Source organism: Accipiter gentilis, chromosome 27 (genome assembly GCF_929443795.1).
Source record: "Accipiter gentilis chromosome 27, bAccGen1.1, whole genome shotgun sequence".
In the NCBI taxonomy this organism is placed as follows: domain Eukaryota; kingdom Metazoa; phylum Chordata; class Aves; order Accipitriformes; family Accipitridae; genus Astur; species Astur gentilis.
Genome location: NC_064906.1, coordinates 7140843 through 7164249, shown reverse-complemented (window position 1 = coordinate 7164249; position 23407 = coordinate 7140843). Strand labels below are relative to the sequence as shown.

At 37.7% G+C, this 23407-nt stretch overlaps 1 protein-coding gene across 2 annotated transcripts in view; it reads right to left on the bottom strand.

Moving 5' to 3' along the window:
* The window catches only part of DOK6 (docking protein 6), a 266551-nt gene that overhangs the window by 110096 nt on the left and 133048 nt on the right, over window positions 1-23407 (bottom strand). For both annotated transcript variants that reach the window (XM_049830463.1, XM_049830462.1), the window contains exon 3: window positions 22764-22878. In XM_049830463.1, coding sequence (XP_049686420.1) covers window positions 22764-22878 — 115 coding nt within the window. The remainder of the gene's footprint in view (window positions 1-22763; window positions 22879-23407) is intronic.

Here is a 23407-nt window from a genome sequence, read left to right as displayed (position 1 = left end):
CATGGGAGAAAAAATATGCACTATTGCCACTATATGCTTCATTGCTCTTATGCCTTTGACCACATGACTTTCACTCCAGCCATCTGAACACCTTCTGCGTTAAATCAGTAGGAGCAGACAATGACTAGCAGACTAGGAAGTCTTTGGAATATCCCCTTCTTCCCTTTGGCTCCCTTTTGCCTAAACATAGCTGACTAAAGCAAGACTTCCAGCTTTGAATAGATTTATTAAACACTGTCCCATTTTGGTTGAGCACAGAAGGCAGCGTTAGTGTTGACCCCTTCTGATTTCACTGAGACTAGGAAACCTTTCCTGAACGGTGCTATATGCCACTTTCAAAATAACAACCACCCCCCTGAAAGAATAATTTTTGTCTTTCCGTGCTTCCACTGCCCGAGAAATACAGCATTTTCCCCCAAACCGTAAAACTAGTGCTGTAAAGATCTGAGTCTTTGCTACTAATAGAGCTAACAATCAGGATTTTATGTCATTGGAAGTGCAAAGAAACTGATTCAAAGCAATTGCAGACAACTTCTGACTGAATTAATCTGTAAGATCGTAACACCGTGGTATCTGTTCTACCTGATTTTCAGTTGCATAAAATTTTACTCCCAGACAGAACTAAGTATTAGCTAGAGATGACTTGGTGTGTCTTTTGCTTTATTCTTGGTGGATTTTAATGTGGTACTACTGTAAAAAGAGAAAAAACACCCAAGTCTTAAAAGTTGCAGTCTAGAGTTAGTACCTAAGGAAATATAATGAGAAATGTCTTTCTCAAATTTCATATCTACAGAAATTAAACCCAAGAGAATTCTTTTTTATTATGAATTCTTCAAATTTCTTACTCTCATTTTACACTTTTCTTGTATCTTTTATTCTCAGCATTAAACAGGTCCCTACATTTGATGCACCTAAATTTTATTTCAAAAAATGTTTTATGAAGATAGACATTCTTTGAATGTCTATGAAAATAGACACTTTCCAAACACGCAAAATCTCCTATAAATGTTATTCTCCTAAAATAAGATTGTATTCAAGTTATGCCATTTTAGATTCTTGGTTTTTGATGTACACCACTGATACCCCTACCAACATGATCTTAAGTAAGAGAAACATATGGCTGTCTGAGAAGAGGCAGTTTGCTTAAAGCTGAAACCCAGAATCCCAACTTTCATTAAGTTAATAGGATTTTTTTTCTTTTTTTTTTTTTTTTTTTTTTTCATTTCAGTGGAACTCTTCTAAGATACAGCACAGCAAAACTACGTCCTTTGCTGAACCAGAAAAACAGCAAATAGATCAACCTCAATTATGTGTCATTTTTCTTCCAAGAAAATCAGAATAAGACTTGATGAATGCAATCTTACAGAACAAACCAAGATTAAATCATTTGAAACTTCAAGAACTCTGCTGAATGATGGCTTAAGGCCATGTTAACTGGAGACTCCCTGATGAAAGATTGTTTTATTTCTTATCTTTCATCCTTATTTAAGGGTAAACAACTCATCATAAAAGTATTAAGAATGTTTAAATGTAGTATTTTGAACAATATAAAGTGAGACCTGCACAGAAAGGTTAGGATTTAGGATTGTAAATCAGGGGTGCCGATTACAGTGAAAAACGGTATCTGAAGACAAAGCTGTAATTTATGCACACTGGTGATCAATTGCCCAGTTCCAGCTTACTTGTGAACTGATTTATAAACACCCGGAGTACTAGAGGGCAGGGGATAGACGTCCTTTCCTTTATGGAAGAGTTGGATTCACACACTAGCAAAGACCGGTCTCCTTCCGTGTTCCTTACTTGGACTCCAGGCAAAAGTCCTCTTTGGGATCTCTCATGACCTAAGCCAAATTCAAACCCAGGTTCTCCGTGGCTGGTATCTTTTAATGGACAGAACAAGCTGGAAAACCAGTTATAAACAGAAATGAGTTATTAACAGTAGGGGTGAGAAAACTGATCACTGTCGTTTAAAAAGGAGTTATCTAGCACCATCAGCACACTCAACAAATGGGCAAAAGTACAATATATATGCTGCCATATGCTTTTTCTTATTTTCTGCATTAATGATTTTAAATGAGGAAATGGCTGATTTGAATTTTACTCTTCCTTCTGCTTGGGAACTGTGGCCTACTCCTAAGCTCTGCTGCCTTAAAAAAATGCAATAAAACCCCAACAACCACAAAAAAGACCTCTTGATTTTGTGATATGTGAGGGTAACCAGGGGCTTACTGACTTACTCATAAACAAATGAATTTGATATCAAGGTCTGCAATGAGGATATAATAGCAGCCAGATCACAAAAAGCAACTAAATGCATAATTCTCTCCTTTTTCCTGAGTCAGATAAGGACAGGCAGATACTTGTTATTTTTTACATTTTCACAATAAACCCTAACATATGCCTTTGCATAGAATCTTTATAACTTTTATAATTAATGAATCAGTTTCCATGCCTAAAACCAGTAGTGTAACATAGCAGATTGAAGCACAAATGAAAGGAACTTGTTATACAAATGATAATGAAATTTTGGAGTAGTGCCTTACTGAGCTAGAGAGAGAGGGACCTTTTCTGTTTGTATCAGAAAAATTGGCATCTTTCACTCCCTTGATTTGACCACTCATGAAGCCCAAGGTTTATATTGACAAATACATGTGTAATGCTTATAGGTACAAAAATCAATTTGAATGAAGGTTTTTACATATATACCACTTAGAGTTATAAATCTGTAGTTTTTCTTCAAGACACCCATTGAAGACAGTATTTATTTCTTCAGTATTCATAATAATCTTCATCAGCATGCATACAATTTTTTTTACATGCTGTCATCTGTCAGATTCACAAAGGAAACTAAAATTATAGATATGACAACCTTAAAAAATTAAAATTTTTTAAAACCACATAATTCATGGGCTACCATTATTTTCTTAATTTAGCATGCATGCAGATACAAACTGTCTATAAAGTAGTTTAACATAATCATGCGCAGAGGCATACAACTCTTCCAGCTTGTTTCTACTTCCAGTTTCTAGTACTATATGATCATAGATTTTAAGAATAATCCCTTAGAAATTAAGATGTTAAACCTTTTCACTTAGGTTGTTGTCTTACGCTATTAGTTTTTATTATACTCATGTCTACATTTTAACTAAAATGGCAATTTTTGATAGGACATGAATCTGAGGAAATCTCCAGGTATCAAGAAATGCATAGCAGGGCATTGCATTTGAAGGACTAGCTAATGACACACAGGATATTTAGAATTTCTTTTCAGTTGGTCCTTAACCACAGTAAACGACATTTTCATCTAAATCATATTTCTGCAGATAAATAATAGATACTTCTCAGCAAAAAGTATAACTGTCCATATGAAATGCAATATGGGAAGAAAACTAGTTCTACTCAGCACACACTAGAAATATTGTTAGACAAACATAATATAGAGATATAGAGAAGTTATGTATCTGAATAATGCTGATTTGTACTTTATTGCTGATGAGTAACAGCCGCAGGGACAGCATTTATTAATGGGAGAGTGCTGCTATATCTAGTGACATATGCTGGGAGCACTGCTTCCTGAATCACATAGATGTCACGGACGTTGTGCTACACTTGGAAAAGATTCACACTGTCACTGAGCAAAAATATTTTGAAATTACATTGGCTTTTTGAGTTTCCTGAATTAATTCATTTCCCATCACTAGAGAGAATAGAGGAGATAAATGTCAGACACCCTATTTAATTCACTTCTCAGTTTTTCAGTGAGGTGATTGTAAGCTATAGCAAAGTTTAGGCTAACCTCCTTGCACATTCAAGCAAACTTACCACGGTAAGATTGCTGATGTTTAGAATATAAAGCAGAAACTACACAGTAAGACATTTTGTCGTTCTTAGTGGATTAATGTTTATAGGAACATAGCTAAAAAGACCTGTCTTTCCTAGATAGGTTAGCTTAATTATCTAGAGGCTTGCCCATTAGCACATTCAAATGTTCTTTCATTTTACATTTATTAGCTATATTCATTTATATGCCCACAGCAAAGTCTCTAATTTGATTATTTCAATTTCTAGGTCCAGTCAAAATTATCCATTACACAATCTAGGCACAAAAAACAGCTGTAATATTGACTTCATGTTTTATTTATGGAATATAAACTTCAGTTACAGGATTGATTTTTTCCCCTTGAAATTGAAATGAAATGCTGAGAGGTTTGGCCAATGAAGAACTTTATAAAGAAACAGGCAAATTCATACTGTCACTGAGCAAGTACCATTTTGAAATGGAGTTGACAGTTTTCCAACAGCAGTCCGAAGAGCTATCTTTGGGAGACACTTTACAAAGTACTTTCCATTTGTTCAAATGGAGATAATAAATATTAGTGAGCCACTGTTCTTATTTGGAAGATGATTAAATGATCACCTTGCTGACAGACTTGGTTCCCTTTTCCACTTCACTAATTCTTAGTTTGCTTAATTTTTCTGTTAGCCAATAGGCTTACCTTTTTCTTCTAAATTTGGGATTATTTTTAATTATGTCTAGTTTAGAAACAAACGATGCTTCATAATAGACCAGGTTCTATGATTTCATTAATAGAAAAATAACAATATTATGTCAGTATTTTAGCTTTAGAACTACACACATTTTTAAGGAAAGGCTTGGTTTTAAAAACAAACAAGGAATTTGAGATTAATTTTTCAACTTTACCTTGCATGATCATAAACATGCAGGCTAATCATTCCTTAATGCTACCCAATAAAGTGATAGTCTCATAAGAGTTGCTAGTAACTGTATGCCGCTGCAGTTTTCAAAAAATTCATTGCAAAATTAAGTCCAGATACAAATACAAAAATGGGAAAACAAAGAAATGTCCCACATTTTCAAAATGTACAGCTTTCCAGAAAGTAAATGGATCTAGATTTCCATCATTTAGAAGCAGATCAAGATTCCTCATTATTCCAATTAATATGCAGCTTTCACTTCAAAGTAAGGCTCAAATCTTCATAAGACATCAGAAGACATATTATACAATTTTTACTAAATATGAAGCTTAAGCTCCTAACACATGCCAGAACACTATATGGATGCACTGTTAGAAGTGTTAATACAGTTTGGAAGTATTTACATTACTTATGTGAACAGAATTGTTGATTCTGTCTTCACCACGGCATGTAGAAGAATTAAAATGAGTGATCAGTCAATTTGAATTAAGAAAAAAAACCCAACCCATCTAATGTGAAGCAATCCAAAATTTGTCTGAAAGGATGTAGTGAACTGTCACACTGGATGGTCATCAAAACCTATTAAACAGCATTGCAATTTTGATCTGCCAAACACTTGCAAAATTTAAACCTAATATGATGTTTATTCTACTTTCTGAAACATCTAGACTGATAAAAACTGAACCTAAGGCAAAAATGTAAAAAAGTTCCCAAATAAGAATATAAATTTTCTATATTTTTTATACAAAATTTTCATACCAATGGTAGCTGTTTCAGCAAGAGGGAGAAAATTAATATATTTGCCATCATTAACACCTTACTTGCCTTATTTGCACATTAATACACTGTTTTATAATTTTCAAAACCAATTAAAATTGAAAACCAGATTTAACCACATGACTATTTAAAAACTAAAATGCAATGTGCAGTCAACAGCTTCCCTCTAGTGTTTTTTCCACTGATTAACTTCAGTTTTAACCTCAGATTAACTTGCAAGGCAGATCTAGTAGCAGTTGGAAGTAGTTGGTATCGCTTAAAACAAAACTTTAAAAGCAGCCATGCTTTAGGAGAGAAATTAGAAAAAAAGAAAGCTTTTTTAGAGCTAAAATGTTCATTTCTCTGTATAGGTTATAAAATCATTGTATGCCTGTACCTGAACTTCAGTTACAGAAAATATGTTCACATTTTCCTGTTTCAGTGCAATCTTCATATAGAAAAGACTGAATTGCAATTAATGTCATATTGATTTGAAGAAGAGCGGCATACTTCGGGCCACTTCTTAAAACCATGCTACTTTAAAACTACATTAAGAGGAACACTGATTGTGACTGATAAAGCTATTTTTTAAAAAATTAGGCTTCTTTGGACATCTGAAGCACAATTTGCTTCCCAGCCTTAGACTGAATTTCCTTACTTGAAATAAATAAAAATGAAAAGATTTAGTGTAGGATCTCCAGAGAATTTAAGGCTGAACATCCCAAACTGACAGAGGAAGTACTCACACAGTAAAATTCATTCAGGAAAAAATTTCTTATTTATTTACCAGGGAGAAGGCCGAGTCCTCTCTTTGAGAGATTTAATGCTGACTTGCTTGGAACTTCATCCCAGGATCATCAATTACTTTAAATTGGGGAATCTCAGTTGTCTGGGAACACATTATTTAGAAACTGAAATCTCTGCTAATTGGTGCATTTGTGATTCATTTTCATATCTATCTGAGATCTGGGAATCTTGACCATTATATGAAAGAAACTGTTGCATGTTTGTAACTGAAACCCTGTTTTGGGGGATTAATGAACTACTCTAGTTAAATCTCAAAAACCAGAGGCCAGTCTCAGTAACACTAGACTACTCTGAAAATACAGCCGTGATAAGACTACTGTTAAAAACCAATGCATAACTACTTGGAAGAAGTTGATATTTTAAAAGACAAATGTGGTATTGTATAAAATTCACAAAAGGACTGGATACTTCTCCAGGTAAGAGATTGTTCTGTGTGCTGCTCTCAGAGGTTATGAGGCCATAATTACTGACTGGAAAGCTTCTTGTACTTTTCTGAAGGAAGCACATTTTCTACTTTTATTTGGAGGACATAACAAATTATAGATGTGGGAGTCTTTTCAAGTACACAGGAAAAGCGAACAATTTGAATTATTGAAATTTAGAGTTATTTCTGCCTAAAATTTGTTTACTTATGTTCTTAAAGTTAAGTCATAGTTCAATATGTTTTCCCATGAAATATTGCCAATGAGATTAAAAACCTGAATGGGCCGTGACAGTGCATTAAGTAACTTTGTTCTGCAGGTATGGAAGCTGGGACAACTCTAGAAAATCTCACAAGAGCATCTGGTCAGAAGTCACATAAAACTTTGTCTTTGCCTATCACTATATACCTGTAGTAGTCCCACCCGTGGTTCAGTCTTAAGAATTGCTTTAGTCCTCACTGCTAGCCAGCAGTGAAATGCAAATGTATAATTTGCATCCAGTTTACCAATCACCCTGACTGCAATTGCCATTCTGATTGTTCAACAGACCACTGGGCTGGGTTAATGCTAACAGCAACATTCATACTGGCAGTGGGCATCTAGCAACCTCTCAAAATGTTATGAAGGGAGATGAACAGGGAACATCAAATATTTATCTTTGTTGCTTTTTTGTTGTTGTTTTGTTTTGTTTTTTAACATGCACAAATTTGTCTTAAATTCTCATTCCTAGACTACAGGAAGTGGAATATCCCATGCTGAATAGATGGTTAAGTACACATTAGTAGCACACAAAACTTACTGTGCTCACTTACATGCTATTCTTCTCCACTTGTCTTCGTTCAGTGAGAAGTGTTTTAAAAGGCTTGAAACAGTTAACCTGCTAGCAGTCCTATATACCTTACCCACTGTAAGTAGCCAAATGTAATGCAAGCTGAAGAGTGACAGAGAATGAAAAATAGATTGGGTGTTTCAGGTTTGGAGCAGTAAATTATCATGTTATTCATTGAACTCTCCCTAGGCTCAGCCAGCCATACATCATCTGTCAATACTCCAAATTCAATCTATAAATTAATGTCATGATTTTTGTGCTGTCACTAAATGTATGCTATTCTCAGGAGAGGTCAGGAACCGCAGAAGTCATGTAATCTTACAGGGTGATACATATTCACAAAGCCCAGGAGATCTGACCTACATTCCATGTAGATGAGCGGAAGCCTTTTTATCTCAGCTGATACCTGGAGTCCACTCCAGTGTTAACAATCTTATGGAGAGCAGATGGGGTATTACGCCAATCCCAAAGGGAAAGGAAGTACTAATATGCCCAAACACAATAGGTAGGAGTTAAGTAATTGTATCTTCTATTATTTTTACAGAACGTTTTTAAGTGGGAAAAAACTAATGGAAAAAAAGAAACAATCTAGACATCCACCAGCTATGTACTTCTCTGATGGCATATTAGTACTGATTTAGTAACATCCCAGTACTTTCCTGAAGAGCAGACTGGAAGTATTAGTTTGAGTGAGTGATGAAGTAAATAGATGTGCTTAAAAACCAAGAACCTTAATACTACTAGTCCCAATAAAAAAAAAACAACCAACCACCAAACCAAAAAAGAAAGAGACACAAAGCAAGTGATAAAGTTACTTAGGATTATCTTAAACTTGCTTATTTGCTAAGAGTTCCTTGATGCCGCAGTATTTCTTTATATATGTATTGGGTTTACATGGCAAGGTTTTGGTAGTGAGGGGTGTGGCAGAGGTAGTTTCTGTGAGAAAATACCAGCAGCTGCCCCAATGTTAAACAGAGCCAGTTCCAGCCAGCTCCAGGACGGACCTGCTGCTGGCCAAAGCTGAGCCCATCAGCAAGGTTGGTAGCGCCTCTGTGAAAACACATTTAAGGTACAATAAAAATGGTCCACAGCAGTGTGTGACAGGGACGAGTGAGAAAAAAATGGAGAACCAGCCCTGCAGACCCCCAGGTCAGTGCAGAAGGAGGGGAGGAGATGCTCCAGGCGCCAGAGCAGAGATTCCCCTGCAGCCCGTGGGGAAGCCCCTGGTGAGGCAGGCTGTCCCTTGCAGCCCAGGGAGCTCCACGGGGGAGCAGATCTCCACCTGCAGCCCGGGGAGGACCCCACGCCAGAGCAGGGGGATGCCCGAAGGAGGCTGTGACCCCGTGGGAAGCCTGTGCTGGAGCAGGCTCCTGGCGGGACCTGTGGCCCCATGGAGAGAGGAGCCCAGGCTGGAGCAGGTTTTCTGGCAGGACTTGTGACCCCGTTGGGGGACCCACGCTGGAGCAGTCTGTGCCTGAAGGACTGCAGCCCATGGAAGGGACCCACACTGGAGCAGTCCATGGAGGACTGCAGCGTGTGGGAAGGACCCACATTGGAGAAGTTCGTGAAGGACTGTATACAGAGAGAGAGACCCCATGATGGAGCAGTGGAAGAACATGAGGAGGAAGGAGTGGCAGAGACAACACATTATGAACCGACTGCAACCCCCATTCCGTGTCCCCCTGCGCTGCTCCAGGGAAGAGCTGGGAGTGAAGTTGAGCCTGGGAAGAAGGAAGCGGTAGGGGGAAGGTGTTTTCAGTTTTGTTTTTCTTTCTCACTGTCCTACTCTGTTACTAGTTATCCCAAGTCAAGTCTGTTTTGTCTGTTTAAGTAATTCATGAGCGATCTCCCTGCCCTTATCTTTACCCATGAGCTTTTCATTGTATCTTCTCCCCCTGTCTTGCTGAGGAGGGGGAGTGAGAGAGCAGCCTGGTGGGCATCTGGCAGCCAGCCAGGGTTGACCCACTACAATATAACTACATGTTCTCTGTGTTCTAGATGGGAATGTTGGAAATAGAGGTAGTGCAGCTTTCTTTTACCCAACAATACAGTTTGAATATTGTCATTGAAAATGGTCTACCTCCTCATAGGTCTAGAATCATGTTTACTGGTAAGAGCAGGAGATCATGTTTCTATTTTGACTCTACTGCAAACCAGATGAGAAACATGGGAAATCTGGAGAGACATGATGCCTTCCTAACACAAAGATGCACTACCTACAGACTAGAGCTGGCTTGCAGCCAAGACTGGTTCTATCTAGGCATGAGGACCTAACCCCTCCCCAAATTCTTTATTGACTCTACTCTTCATCAGGCAATGAAAAATACAACCCTTTACAGATCACATACCTTAATATGGTGCTAACATTTCTGCACAGTTTTAAGGGATAAGTCTCAAGACAGTGATGATTTGCCCAAAGGACGTTATTCCTATAGCTGGTTGGGACTTTTCTGACTAAATGCAGATGCATCAAGACCTAAATGCACTGTCAGAAATCTACCCATCTCTCTGACTGTCTGCCTGGCAGGCTGCTTGAAGAATCCACGACTTCAGCATCAAGGGCAGTTATATCATATTAATGGGGGTCAGAAGCCTAAAAGCCTGGGGAAGAATAGCTACAGTGCAATAATTAGGCTCTGGAGTCCTGCCTGAATTTCCAAGAAAAACATCTTGTTTGAATTTCCTTCTTACAAGAACATTTTTAAAAATCTATTTTTAAATTGCAATCTTTAGAACACAGGAAGTAGTAAATTTGAAACCATACAAATGTACACTATTACGTTTTGTAGTGCTAGGTGCTAGAAAGTACAAGCCTAGGAAAGAAATTGAATCCATTTCTCCTGGGTTTACAAAAAACATCTTAAAACACTAAGTCTCATTCATTTCTCTTCCAAAGTACCTACCACAGCAGAGGCCCCTATAACAACTTATTCTATTAAAGACTACCACATGCATAGTGCAGCATGGGACAGTTTAACCAAGATGGAAAAGACAGGCTTTTGTTTTACTTTCAACTATATACTGCTATGCCATTCTCTCTTCAGCCTTAGTACTCCTGATATATTTTTGTTTCTTTTAATTATGTTCAAAAAAACTTAAATGAACAAGACATAATCTACCAGGAATGATATACATATATACGATAATATACATATATACCTATAAATAGGTATAGCTTTTACTTCCTTAGGCCAGAGAGGCTTCCCAAGACTAGTCCCAGCCTTATTTTTTATCATAAATATAAAGAGACAATGATTTTTTTCTTCACATTTCTTTTCTTCATGCTAAGACTTACTCTACATTGTCCTGTACTTTCTGATAATGAAATTCGATTGGTTACAATTGGTTAAATGCCAATCAGACCATCACTTCAAATGCAGTGGTTATTAAGAATTCACTTCTATGATCATCATAATAAAATCAAGGTAATATGCCCAAGAACCTGAACAGCATGTGGAAAAAACAACCTTAAGTATAACAACAACGTTACCAAGTCTTTAAAAAAATCCCAAAGCCTCCTATATTGCGGAAAGCAAGTAAGAAATTACTTTCCTTTAGTGTACAATGACAAATACTTACGATCTGTTCTGCAAACACCAGAGTGCTTATTAATGGATGTTTAAAAGGTACTTTTAAAACTAAAAGATTAAATTTGCTTGCAAATTTCACCATTTTCGAGCCCAATGTGTTGTTTCATAACATGATTCCTGCATGTAAAAATGCATTAAAAAACAATCCTGGAGAGGTTTTAGTTTCTGCATTATATAACATATGCAGCAATTTGAATGAGCGGGTTTTTTTCAGGATGAAGAAGGCATGGATTTACTCCTGCTTTAGAACATAGTTCATCAATTCTCATGTAGTATGGAAAGCCAACTGTGCAATTTCTCTGATGAATGCCAAGGTATGGCCACAGAATACAAGCATCTAGCTAGATCAGAAATAAGTGGATGAAGAGGAAGAAAGAGGAGTTTTTCCCTGTTTTGCATATTTTTTTGAATAGTTCACATTTCTTGCTGGTAATAGCAACTGTAAATCCATACTACAATCTCATGCATGGATATTTTAGTGAAAATAGATTCTGTATTCATACAGTTATCTATAGTAGATGTTTAACTTGGAGAGAAGTCTGCTATCTGAGATTTTTTCCAGGCTTTGTCACATTCATCTGCCATTCTGTTAATGAAGTTGCATTTCGATTCCCTCTTCTGCAAACTGCTAATAACAACTCAAAATATGAGGCAATTTTATGCGTAAAACTCATCAAGATTCTCAGATGGTTTTCAGTAATACTTTTATGACTGTGCATGAATGCCTTTTGGCAGTGTAGAACAGGCCAATATTTTTAAAAGCAAGCTATAGGGATGTTGTGGGATACATAACAAAGGCATGTTAAAATAGGTAGTGCCTTATGCCTTACCTTCTAATAAAATGTGTTTACATGATAAGAAGTAGATTTGGACTTTCACACTTATAAGATGATTAAAAATTATTCTGTCACTGAAATTAATTTATGTCATGAATTATATACAAAGGATAAAAGAGTATCTCCATATCTTTGTTTCATAAATCTAGCAGTTATTTATGGCACAGTACATTTATCAAATCCACTAAGAATCTCAAAATGGGATCAGGAAGAAATCTTGTTATACAGAGATACACAATGTATCAGTAATTTCAGATTTCAGTTTAAGGTAAACAGCTAGAGGCTAACAAAAACTTTTTATTTTTTTCTTTTTAGCCAAATGTTAGACCATGTTGTTAGACTGAATTTTTATGGGCTTGTGCTATCACACTAATACATACTTTGTCCTGGTATAAAACACAGAGGTTGCAAATACTGCAAGGTTCATTGGATGTTTAACAGCTTACAAAAAAAAAAACAAACCAACTAAACCAACAAGTGAGCAATTATGAAACTTTCTATTAAAGTCCAACAAACAATTCCATACCTCCGTATGCCTGACATCCTGGACTTCACCACCACTAACCTACCCCCACACTGTGCTTACTGGGAAAGGTAAGTGTACGCTGGACTTCTAGGGCAGATGTTTTGAGATTCATATATTTCTCCTAGTCTCTCCAAAATCAATATTCAGCTGACCTTGCACCGTCTATCAGATGAAGCTGTAATCTTGCTCTCTTCTGTTTGTCTTCTGAAGTAGCTCAGCTTCTGCAGGCAGGAAGATTTTTTTCCTACTCTCTTACTCTCAAGGAGTCCTACACATACTCTAAAATGGATGATTCACTATTATCTTAGCTATCTTGTTTGACTTTTGTTCCTATGGGAACAGTTTATATTTCCTATAAATTTCAATCCCTTTGAGTAAAACGGTGATAAGGAAAGCACTTACAGTGTCTACACTTCAATATGTTTGTCCAGGAACAAAGAATAATACAGAACTTCTCTACTTATCTGGATTCACTATGTTAAACATTAGTAAAGAGTGTCCAGACAAGTTTATTGTACGTGAACAGCAAGGGCAACTGAATGCTTATCACACCTGCAATATATACTACAATGTAATGAAACTTTAGGGAAAGAAAGAAAAATTTTCAGCCTCCAATGTCAAAGCCTTAAATTTAGGGTTTCCCATATTGCAGTCCCAGAGCAAGTTTACCTTTTCCAGTTTTTGCATTTAGAAATGTTACAGCTTTCCTACTCATTTCGTCAGAGCCCCCATGCATGCTCCTGCTAGGCTGGAAGTTAACCTCATTTCCTTGCTGTCCCCCATCTGCCCTACAAAACTGAGAATGAATGCAGCAGTGTTCTCAGCTCAGGGACCTGTCTGGGAAAAGTGCTGAAGGGATGATGACCATTTTGTGTGTCTACTGTTTTCAAATTTAGCAGCTGGCAATTCCACTGAAAAAATACTTTTTTCAGGTATAAGTTTGTCTTCCCAAAATACTTTCTTTTAAACGCTAATTAATTTTAGAACTAAGTTTGCACTCAATTAATAATCCAAAAGTGGCTGAAAAGGATGGAAAGTAATAGTGTAGGATCTGCTCCATCAATGGCTATGCCTTGAAGATGGTGTAATATTTTCTGCATTCCTTCCATTTGCTAGTTATACATATTAGCAATGTGTGTCAGAAAATTGTAATAATCTAGTTCAGACAGATAACCACCAAAAAACAGGGACCAAAAGAAAGGCAAAAAACTACGAGAAAGGAGAGCAAAAATCCAAGTATTTCTGATTTGTAAATGTTAAAGTCAGAATAAAGATGCATATTTATAGGCAAACATGAAAAAATTAGGAAATAAAAGTCATGATCAATGAAAAGGGAACTATTTGTCCAGAACAAAAGAATATGCATTCTAAATATTAATTTTAGAATATAACATTTATAATCAAGACTCAGATTGAACTTTGCCCTGAAAGTGGACAGTGTTTCAAATATTATGATCAAAAAGGGAGAATGTAAGAATACAGAGCAGCATATTTAACTTTATGCAATGCCTGTCTTTTCACTCTTTTTTTGGATCTCAAAATATTGTGGCACATGTGGAAGTGAGAACATACATCTGACCTCCAATAAACCATATGCTTTACAGAGAAGCAAGTATGGCCCCTTCAGTATATATTTATGTAAAAAAAAAATAAAAAATCACAAACAGAAAGTCAAAAAGGCAGGGTCATAAATTTTCATTAACAATCCCTGCCACTTTACCAAAGAAATATACCATCTTTCAGAATATTTTCAACTATATAGGATTATTTTTCTGCATGCAAAAGGTGAACTTTGCATTCCTCTTTCCAGTACCAAAACTGAGTTTGTGAAGCTGTTCTGCACATCCACCACCTCCATGATCCTAGAGCTTCAAACTCACAAAAATAACAGTGAAAATGGGAACTTTAATCTGGTTGTTTTTAAAGCTTATGTAGCCATTTGTATTGTTAATAATAACAGCAGGTATGATCACTGATGCTTCATCTCAAAGCCTCAATGTTTCACTGTAATTTTAATCCAAAACCTCCAGGCTTCTTAGCTGTCAAAGGATATAGTGATATGAATTACATCTAATATTCCAGTGACATCTGTCAAACTCTTCAAGCACATAATATTTTTGCTTGTGAAAACTATCAAGGAGAAAAAGCCCAGCTCATAATCAGTACTAATTTGGCAATAGCCCAAAAGCCTTTTCAGTACAAAAATGAACTGAATTTGTGCCTTTTCAAACAATAGCAACAATGTAATTTTTTTTTTTTTTAAAGAAAGCAACACCAACAAATGGTGAAAACAGGTTTAAAAGGAAAAATATGTACAGAACTCAAAAACCCATGTGGCTGAATACATTGCCACTTGACACCAACAGCCTTTCATTGTCAACAAAGTAAAACTTTTTTTTTGCAGTTATAACAAGACTTGCTTATCACAGTTTGACTGCACTCAAAAAAGTTGAAAGCATAAGAATATAGAAGAAAAAGACTGCTTATGTTAAAGATGTATAAAAGAGTTTTATCAAGGTAACCATCACAGCAGCAAGACATTCAAGAAATTAAAATGGTGGATTGAGCCAAAACAGCCACAAGAATATTAGTATCAGTTAAGCTATATCAATATAGTGTAATGATGGATAAAACCCTAAACCAGAAGTTTCAAATAGGGTAGCTGATTGACTTTTTGCAATAACCCAATTCTATTTTCCCCAGGACTTGAACAGTGGAAGTTTTAAGAGAATGCCAAAATATAAACTCTTAAAAATAATGAAGATGTTTCTTGATTGTAATGACTCTAGAACTGCAGTTCATGCATGCCTGGAAATAAATAATCCCCTTCAATTCATCTATTTGTATACAGAATGGGTCGCTGTACTGAAGAGAAGCCAGACAAATATCGGTATCTTGGGGGATATCTGCATTTGTTTCACAGCTGTAGTTTTAAGATTTCTCTCTGATTTTGCCCCTTTTTCTCATGTTACCTCTCATTCTATACTCAAATCACTGAAATCACATTTCAGCCCTGATTTATTTTGTCTCTCTTGTCTCTGAATCCATATAACTTGCAACCCCCCTTTTTTTTTATCAATAGGTTTACAAGTTCATCAATCTTCCTCACATTCTGTCATTTAGAAATCAAAATAAATTTTGCACAAACCTGTGCTGGTGGGTCCACCACTGAGCCTAAAAGAGCCAGGGACTTGTATCACTTAATATTTTGCTGGCATCACTAAAGGAAAAAATCATGCTCCCATATGGTCTGTCACTGCCTTAGTGCAACCCAGAAACATCATTCCTTAAAAGCTAGTTGTTATTCAGGCACAATCCTCATCATGCTAGCAACTTCCATAATAGCACCATAAACTTCTAGCTTTAATCAGTATTCATGTCCACCAATTTCATTTTCTTGCTGGTCCTGCATAGGCACCATTGCTCTCTGCATCGTATCTGCAAATTCAGAGAGAGTTTACAGGGCATTTCAGAATGCCTGTCTCGGTGCAGGCACTTGGGTTACTGCCACAAGACAGACATTAGGCTTGCAGGAAGAAGAGCTTCTCAACAGATACATGTCTCTGAGCATAGTTATATCCATAAAAAAACTAACAGCACACTGACCTGAAAAAAACCCAACAACAAACAAACAAAACCCATCCCAACAACTTTTTTTTAAAAGGTATTAGGAAAAGACAGCACCTCAAACCCAGTAGCTAGCATCCAGAGTTAAAAGAATTTCTCCATTTGCTTGATAATACACTGTGGAGTGCGGAAAAAAACCCGTGTGGGAATGGGGAAGGATTTCTGTGAGGCTTTGTGGAACCTCACTGCTTTAACTCCTAGAAATTCTCCACTAAATTTTCAGTCTACATTGCTCCTGCTGTTTGAATGGCCATAGCAACATAGACTGATATGGGGCTTATAGTCTATATTTGTTCTTGTGATGAGGTCGCTTTATATCTTAAAAACTTTCCTTTTTTTCTCCTTGATGTATTTAAAAGGCAACAGTAATATCTTTTTAACCTCTATTATGCTGGAGTAAATATGCTCCATTCCCCAAAACTGTTTCATTTTTCTTCACAGTATTCTGTCCTTCCACTTAATCCGCTTATACATTTAGCAACATTTAATGTTGTCTCAAGTCTCAATGGGTTAGCAGCCTGAGAGTTCTGCATTTCCTTGTTTCTAAGGCAATTCAGATTTTCATGATTCTTGATAAAAAAAAATTGTTAAAATTCCCTTAATGGCAATAACTTTCGTGGGATTTTCAGGGAGGATGAAACTGAGACCGCAGCATGTTCCTTGCTAAGGTGGCAGCAGTTTCCCATGGTCTGAAGAATTCCCACTCTTTAGAGTCTGTCTTACATTCATTGAGTTATAGACTACTTTTCATGTTATTTAATCAGCCATGACTTCTCATTAGTTTACTTCTACTGAAACAATTCTGATGGTAACTGAGACAATTTAAAAATGTTGCTTGCTAATCACCAAAGTCACAAGTCTCTGCTTACTAGAACAGATGTCAGAAAGAGATACAGTGACAGCAAGCAGCTTCCTTCTCTCCCCAAAGAGGGATAATTCTTCTTTAAAGACTTGTTATGCCATGCTTTTAATCAGGGAACTGTAATACCTGAGATTGGTTTGCTTTTCAAAACCTTTCAACAGAGCTTCGGAATTGAACAGATTTCTACAGCTGTTGTAGATGTTGGGAGTACTGGTGGTAGTGATGGGAACAGCTAGCTGATAACAAAAGCATATGGAGGATTTTTGTTTGTTTTTCTACAGAATGTTTTCATTAGCAAATGAAGATATAAAAAACTAGATGCTCCGCAGATGACTAATTTGCTGAAATCTGAATGGAAATACGGGGGCTACAGCCCATCCAGAGCTCAGACTTGCCAGTAGCTGCCTTGAAGACAATAAGCAAGCTGAGGGCCCAGAAGCCGCAGAAGCTTAGGAAAAAGCCATAGGCTCGCAGCCAGCACGCCTAGTGGGCTGGTATCACAGCTCTCAGGCTTTCTGGGGACGACCAAAGTGTTCTACCTCTTTAGAGACCTATTTTAAATCAGAACAGCATTTTAGTGTGCTTAATTCTGTAATTAAGAAAGCTAAGTACCAGAAAAACATGCTGGTTTTTATCCCGTGGACTTCTAGACTGTACAGAAGAAAAGATATCAGCTCATACTATCGAAACCAAAATGATACGGTTATCTTAAAACATTGACTGGTACAACTCTGACAAAAACCCTGCCTGACACTGTTCAGTCTCCATATAAAACCAACTCGTCTTTGAGCATTACTTCCTCCTTCTTTCCAAGAAATTATTGACTCTATGCTCAGCAGACTTTTTGCAACAGGTTCAGCGTTAACTATCCTTCTGTCTATCTCTGAGGGTCAAGATGATAGGAAACAAAGCATCTGCTTCCATGTATCTAGAGACTCCATGGTGGAAAAATGTTCACATTATGAAACTTTGGGCTCCTAAATAATTCAAGAAGGTCAAGCAGCTATGATTCTAAAAGATTTTTGACTGAGTCAAACCACTTGAGTGGTTCTTTCCCACTGAAGCCATGGGAAAGAAGGGGTATTAATAGAGTAAAGGTATTATTGAGTTAACCAAAGAAGTGCCCTGATTTGCCAAGATAAACCCCATTGTGTGTACATCACTATACACCATAAGGCCGTTAAAAGTCTAGGCATTGTCCCATAGAAACCACTGCCACTAAATATTTTTTGAGAGATCTGAGAAGAAGAAGAAATCATTTTAAATAAGAAGCAGATCTCTAAATATTCCTTAATCTTTGATAACTTTCATAAAGGAAAGCAAAGTACTTTGCACATTTCAGCAGCAGTAAAAATGGTAATAGTTCCTTGTGGGAAGACAGAACTCAGTTGTGGAAACAAACTGCAAAAGATATTTTTTTTAGACCTATCTTCCTAGTTCAGAGCACACAAAAGATCTGGAGTTCAAAAGAGTCAGGTTTTAATGAAACAAAGCAGTGTATCTATTTCATCTGATGGAGATGATGCAGTTTATACTGTTTAGACAGACTGACAGCATGGAGAAAGGCAAACTGATCGGAACTCCACTAAATGCACAGCTAAGATTCGTAGCCTTTCAGAAACAGCAAGGTATTTCACACTTTTATAGCTGTATCTTCTCCGTGTTCTCAGATCAGGGAGTTGCAGGGAGCAACAAGATCCTCTGAAGTTGTTTCTCCTCCAGACTGAAGAGGCCCAGTTCTCAGCCTCTATTCATACATCATGTGCTCTTGACCCTGACCCTGACCCTGGTGGTCCTCCATTAGGTTCACTCCTGTATGTCAATATTCTTGTGCCAAGAGCACAAAACTGGACACAGTACTCCAGATGTGGTCTCACAAGTGCTGAATAGAAAGGAAGGATCACTTCCCTGTACCTGCTGTCAACACTCTTACTAATGCAGTTCAGCCTGTTGTCCACCAGGACCCCAGGGCCTTTTCTGCCAGAGCTGCTTCCCAGACAGTTGGCCCCAAGCCTGCCTTATTGCCTGGGATTACTCCAACCCAGGGGTAAGACCTTTCATTTGCTCTTGCTGAACTTCATAAGGTTTCTGTCAGCCTATTTCTCCAGCCTGTCCAGGTCCCTCTGACAGCAGCCCTGCCTTCCCAATTTGGGTCACCCCAATCTGGTGTCACCTGCAAACTTGCTGAGAGTACTCTCCATCTCATCATCCAGGTTGTCAATGGAGACATTGAACAGTATTGGTCCCAGCACTGGTCCTGGAGGGATCCACTACCTACTGGCAACAAGCTTGGCTTTGCACCATTAATCACAACTCTTTAAGCCCAGCCTATTTTATATCCACTTTGTACTGCCTTTATCCATCCCACGTCCCATCCCTTTGCGGGCTATGGAGGAGGCTATAGGAGGCTGTCAAAGACTGTTGAAATCAAGGTATAGAACAGCCACTGCCTTTCCCTTGCCAGACACCTCGTCATAGAAAGCATGATTTGCATATGGAAAACATTTTAACTACGTCCATTCACCTTGTTGTCCTTCATGTGTTTACACATGATTTGCTCCAATAATGTTCTAAGGGACTGAGGTGAGGCTGACTGGCCTATAATTACCTGGATCGTTCTTCTTGTCATTCTTGATGATCTAGTTCCATGGACTTGTGCATGACACCCAAGTGATTTAAGTGATGCCTGACTGCCTTGCTCTATTGTGGGTACTACTTCCCTCCCACTGACTGCTAAGAGGGTCAGGGACCTGGAAGGCCAGAAGACAAGCCTTGCAAGTGAAAACCAAGGTATAAAAAAGGCGTTGAGTAGGCCTTTCTCATGCCCCTTGTCACTAGGTCCACTGCCCCACCAAGCAATGGGCCCACACTCACTTAGCCTGCCTTTTGCTGTTGATGTACTTTAAGAAACCTTTTCTATCCTTTACCTCCCTGGCTAGTTTCAGGTCCAGCTGAGCTGGAGCTTTCCTGGCTCCATTCCTGTATACATGGGCAATGCCTCTGTATCCCTCCCATGTCTGTCCCTGCTTCTGTGTGCTTCCCTTCTTGTGTTTGAGCTAAGTCAGGAGCTCCACGTTCATCCATGCTGGTCTTCTGTAATGCTTGTCTTCTGCAGAATGGGAAGAACAGTTCTTGTGCTCAGAGGATGCTGTCCTTGAAGATTAGCTAGCCTTCCTGGGCCCCTTTGCCCTCCAAGGCAATTAGCCACAGGATCCTGCCAAGGATGTCCCTGAACAGAGTGCCTCCTCTCATCACATTATTGATCATCTGTATCAAGAAACTGTCTTCAAGCTGTTCCAGAAATCTGGATTGCTTGTGTCCAGCCATATCAACCTTCCAGTAGATATTGCTGTGGTTAAAGCGACCCAAGAGTACCAACGCCTGGGATGTGACGCTTTTTCCACCTGCCTTAAGAATGCTTTATCTGCCTTGTCTTGTTGATGAGAAGGTCTATAGCAGATACTAGAATATCCCCTGTGTTGGTCTGTCTTTTGATCTCCGCCCACAAGCTCTCCACTGGTTCACCACTTCACCCCAGACTCCATCTACTCAAAACACACCTTTGTGCAGAGCATAGCCTTTTAAAGGTAGGGCATCTCATACTGGCATCTTGTTAGCACCTTAAGGTACTTGTGTCTTGTATACACAGCTGAGTTCAAGGTTAAGGAGCTGCATCATGTTTGTTACAGAAGAAAGGGATAAATGGGCCAGACATGCTGACCTTTCTTAGGTTTGCCCCTTCTTTGGTGAAAGAATCCTGAAGTTATGATTTGCTCTCACTCTTTTCAAATATACCTGCACCATAGTAATTCTAGGGAAGCAGTAAGATCGTTTCATTAGAGAACAAGGGGAATACAGGTGTAGGCAAATGGGAAAGTTTCTGTAGAACTGATTTCAGTGCTGTTGAAATATAATTAAAATGTTTTTATTCAATTATTAATCATATTACAGTGTCATTAGTAATTCTACACATTAGAAATTAAAGCCTTTAATGTGAACTACTTATCTAATAATCTGTTAAACTGACTTTAGAAAGCCACAGATTTCCTATGTGTGTGTTTTTAAATTTATATTAATAAACAAACAAAACTCTGTCAATCCGTCTTTCATGATGGAACGTACATATCAACCTTTGCAATACTTGATCCAAAAGCCACATAATTCACAACCTTACACACTTTCAACCTACCTCCTCCATGTTTCTTGAATTTTGTTTCACTGTATTTAACTTAGATGGTACACCATGCAATGTTATATGATAATATTAAGATACTATTTTAAAATGCAGTTTCAAATATGTCACTAAACAAATAGAAACTTTATCATTAAAATTTTTTTCGTTCTTTTTAAGAACAATTTCTTCAGGTAAAATATACCCTAGGACACAGACATATACAATTGCATTTTCAAACAAGAAAACAGTGCCCTTTAATAGCGCAGTGTTCTGTGTCTCACAAGTAACAACCTGTCATTATGTACCATGATGCCCAAGTTTGTTCTCAACTCATTCACCATGTAGATGTTCAAACCGCAGACTGCTTGACATCCAGCTTTACAATATCCTGAGGTTTTAGCTGGTATTTACCTCTTATTCGCAATGGCATGATAATTATTAGTTTAGTAAGTGCCTATAGCAAAACTTGGTAAAAAAAAGAATGTTTCACATCTTGACTTAGTAACATCCCAAAGGTATTTTTTACTCAGAGTTACAAGTTTAGCTGAAAATCTCCAGTTTTCAGACCATCTGCGTGCAAAGACAAGTAATGGAAGAAGGAGCTCTGTAACGTCCCCAACACCTCCCAAAGCATATAAAAAAAACCCCTACCAAACCCCCTGTTGTGGTTTAACCCCAGCCAACAACTAGGCACAACGCAGCTGCTCGCTCACTCCCCCTCACACACAGATTTGAATCTGCATCAAATACATAACCTAATGGAGGAACAGCAGTGTCTTATTAGTTAAGGGAAGTAAATCAGTTATCATGCCAATTAGTATCACTACATTTTAAGGATAAATCCTCATCTGCCTTTAAAGTGTAACTGTCATCCTCATAAGAACTCACAACTTTATTTTATTTTCCAAATATTAGAAAACACCCAATGGGATGGGGGAGAAAATCGGGAAAAAGAAGTAAAACTCATGGGTTGAGATAAGAACAGTTTAATAGAACAGAAAAGAAGAAACTAATAATGATAATGATAACACTAATAAAATGACAACAGTAGTAATAAAAGGATTGGAATGTACAAATGATGCGCAGGGCAATTGCTCACCACCTGCTGATTGACACCCAGTTAGTCCCTGAGCAGCCGTCCCCCCGCCCCTACTCCCCCCCGGTTCCTACACTAGATGTGACGTCCCATGGTATGGAATACATCGTTGGCCACTTTGGGTCAGCTACCCTGGCTGTGTCCTGTGCCAACTGCTTGTGCCCCTCCAGCTTTCTCGCTGGCTGGGCATGAGAAGCTGAAAAATCCTTGACTTTAGTCTAAACCCTACTGAGCACCAACTGAAAACATCAGTGTGTTATCAACATTCTTCGCATATTGAACTCAAAACACAGCACTGTACCAGCTACTAGGAAGACAGTGAACTCTACTAGGAGGACAGTGAACCCAGCTGAAACCAGGACACCCCCAAAAACCTCAACCCCAAACTCCAAAGTTCTTGTTTACACCTAATTCCTTTAAGCTAAGGATTTCTGTCTGGTGCTTTAAGTTAATTCATCTGAGCAAGACCTTGATGTGTAACGTGATTTCTTCAAGCTAGAGATGGCAGTACCAATTGCTTACCTGACTCACACGCAAATGTCTTTGACGTCTCATCATGAAAGATAATTGCCACTGCATGCTTCTTTGTCTCTCGAGGCAATCTAGTTATGTTTTTGATATTGTGCAGCTCGGTTACCTTAAAATGAAGAAAAATATTTTAGGCCAGTGTATAAATAGTACAAATAAAAACATTAACCAAAACTACTCAACTTATACTATGATCTGGTTTTTTCCCCCTAAGGTTATTTACATTTATAAGTCTTTTAATCGACAAAAACACATAAATAGGTAGAGTCTAAACTTACAAAACTTTCTATAAAATGTAACGTATCAAAAAGTGAATGGTCTACTTCCCTAATAAAGTTTTATTTGGAAACATAGTTATTACAGTGACATCAAGAAAGTCTTGTGATTATTCTGCATTTTTCAATTTCTGTATTCATACAACTTTGATCAGTTTCAGAATCTGTATCAAATACATAACCTAATGGAGGAACAGCAGTGTCTTATTAGTTAAGGGAAGTAAATCAGTTATCATGCCAATTAGTATCACTACATTTTAAGGATAAATCCTCATCTGCCTTTAAAGTGTAACTGTCATCCTCATAAGAACTCACAACTTTATTTTATTTTCCAAATATTAGAAAAGCTTATCAACAAAAAAA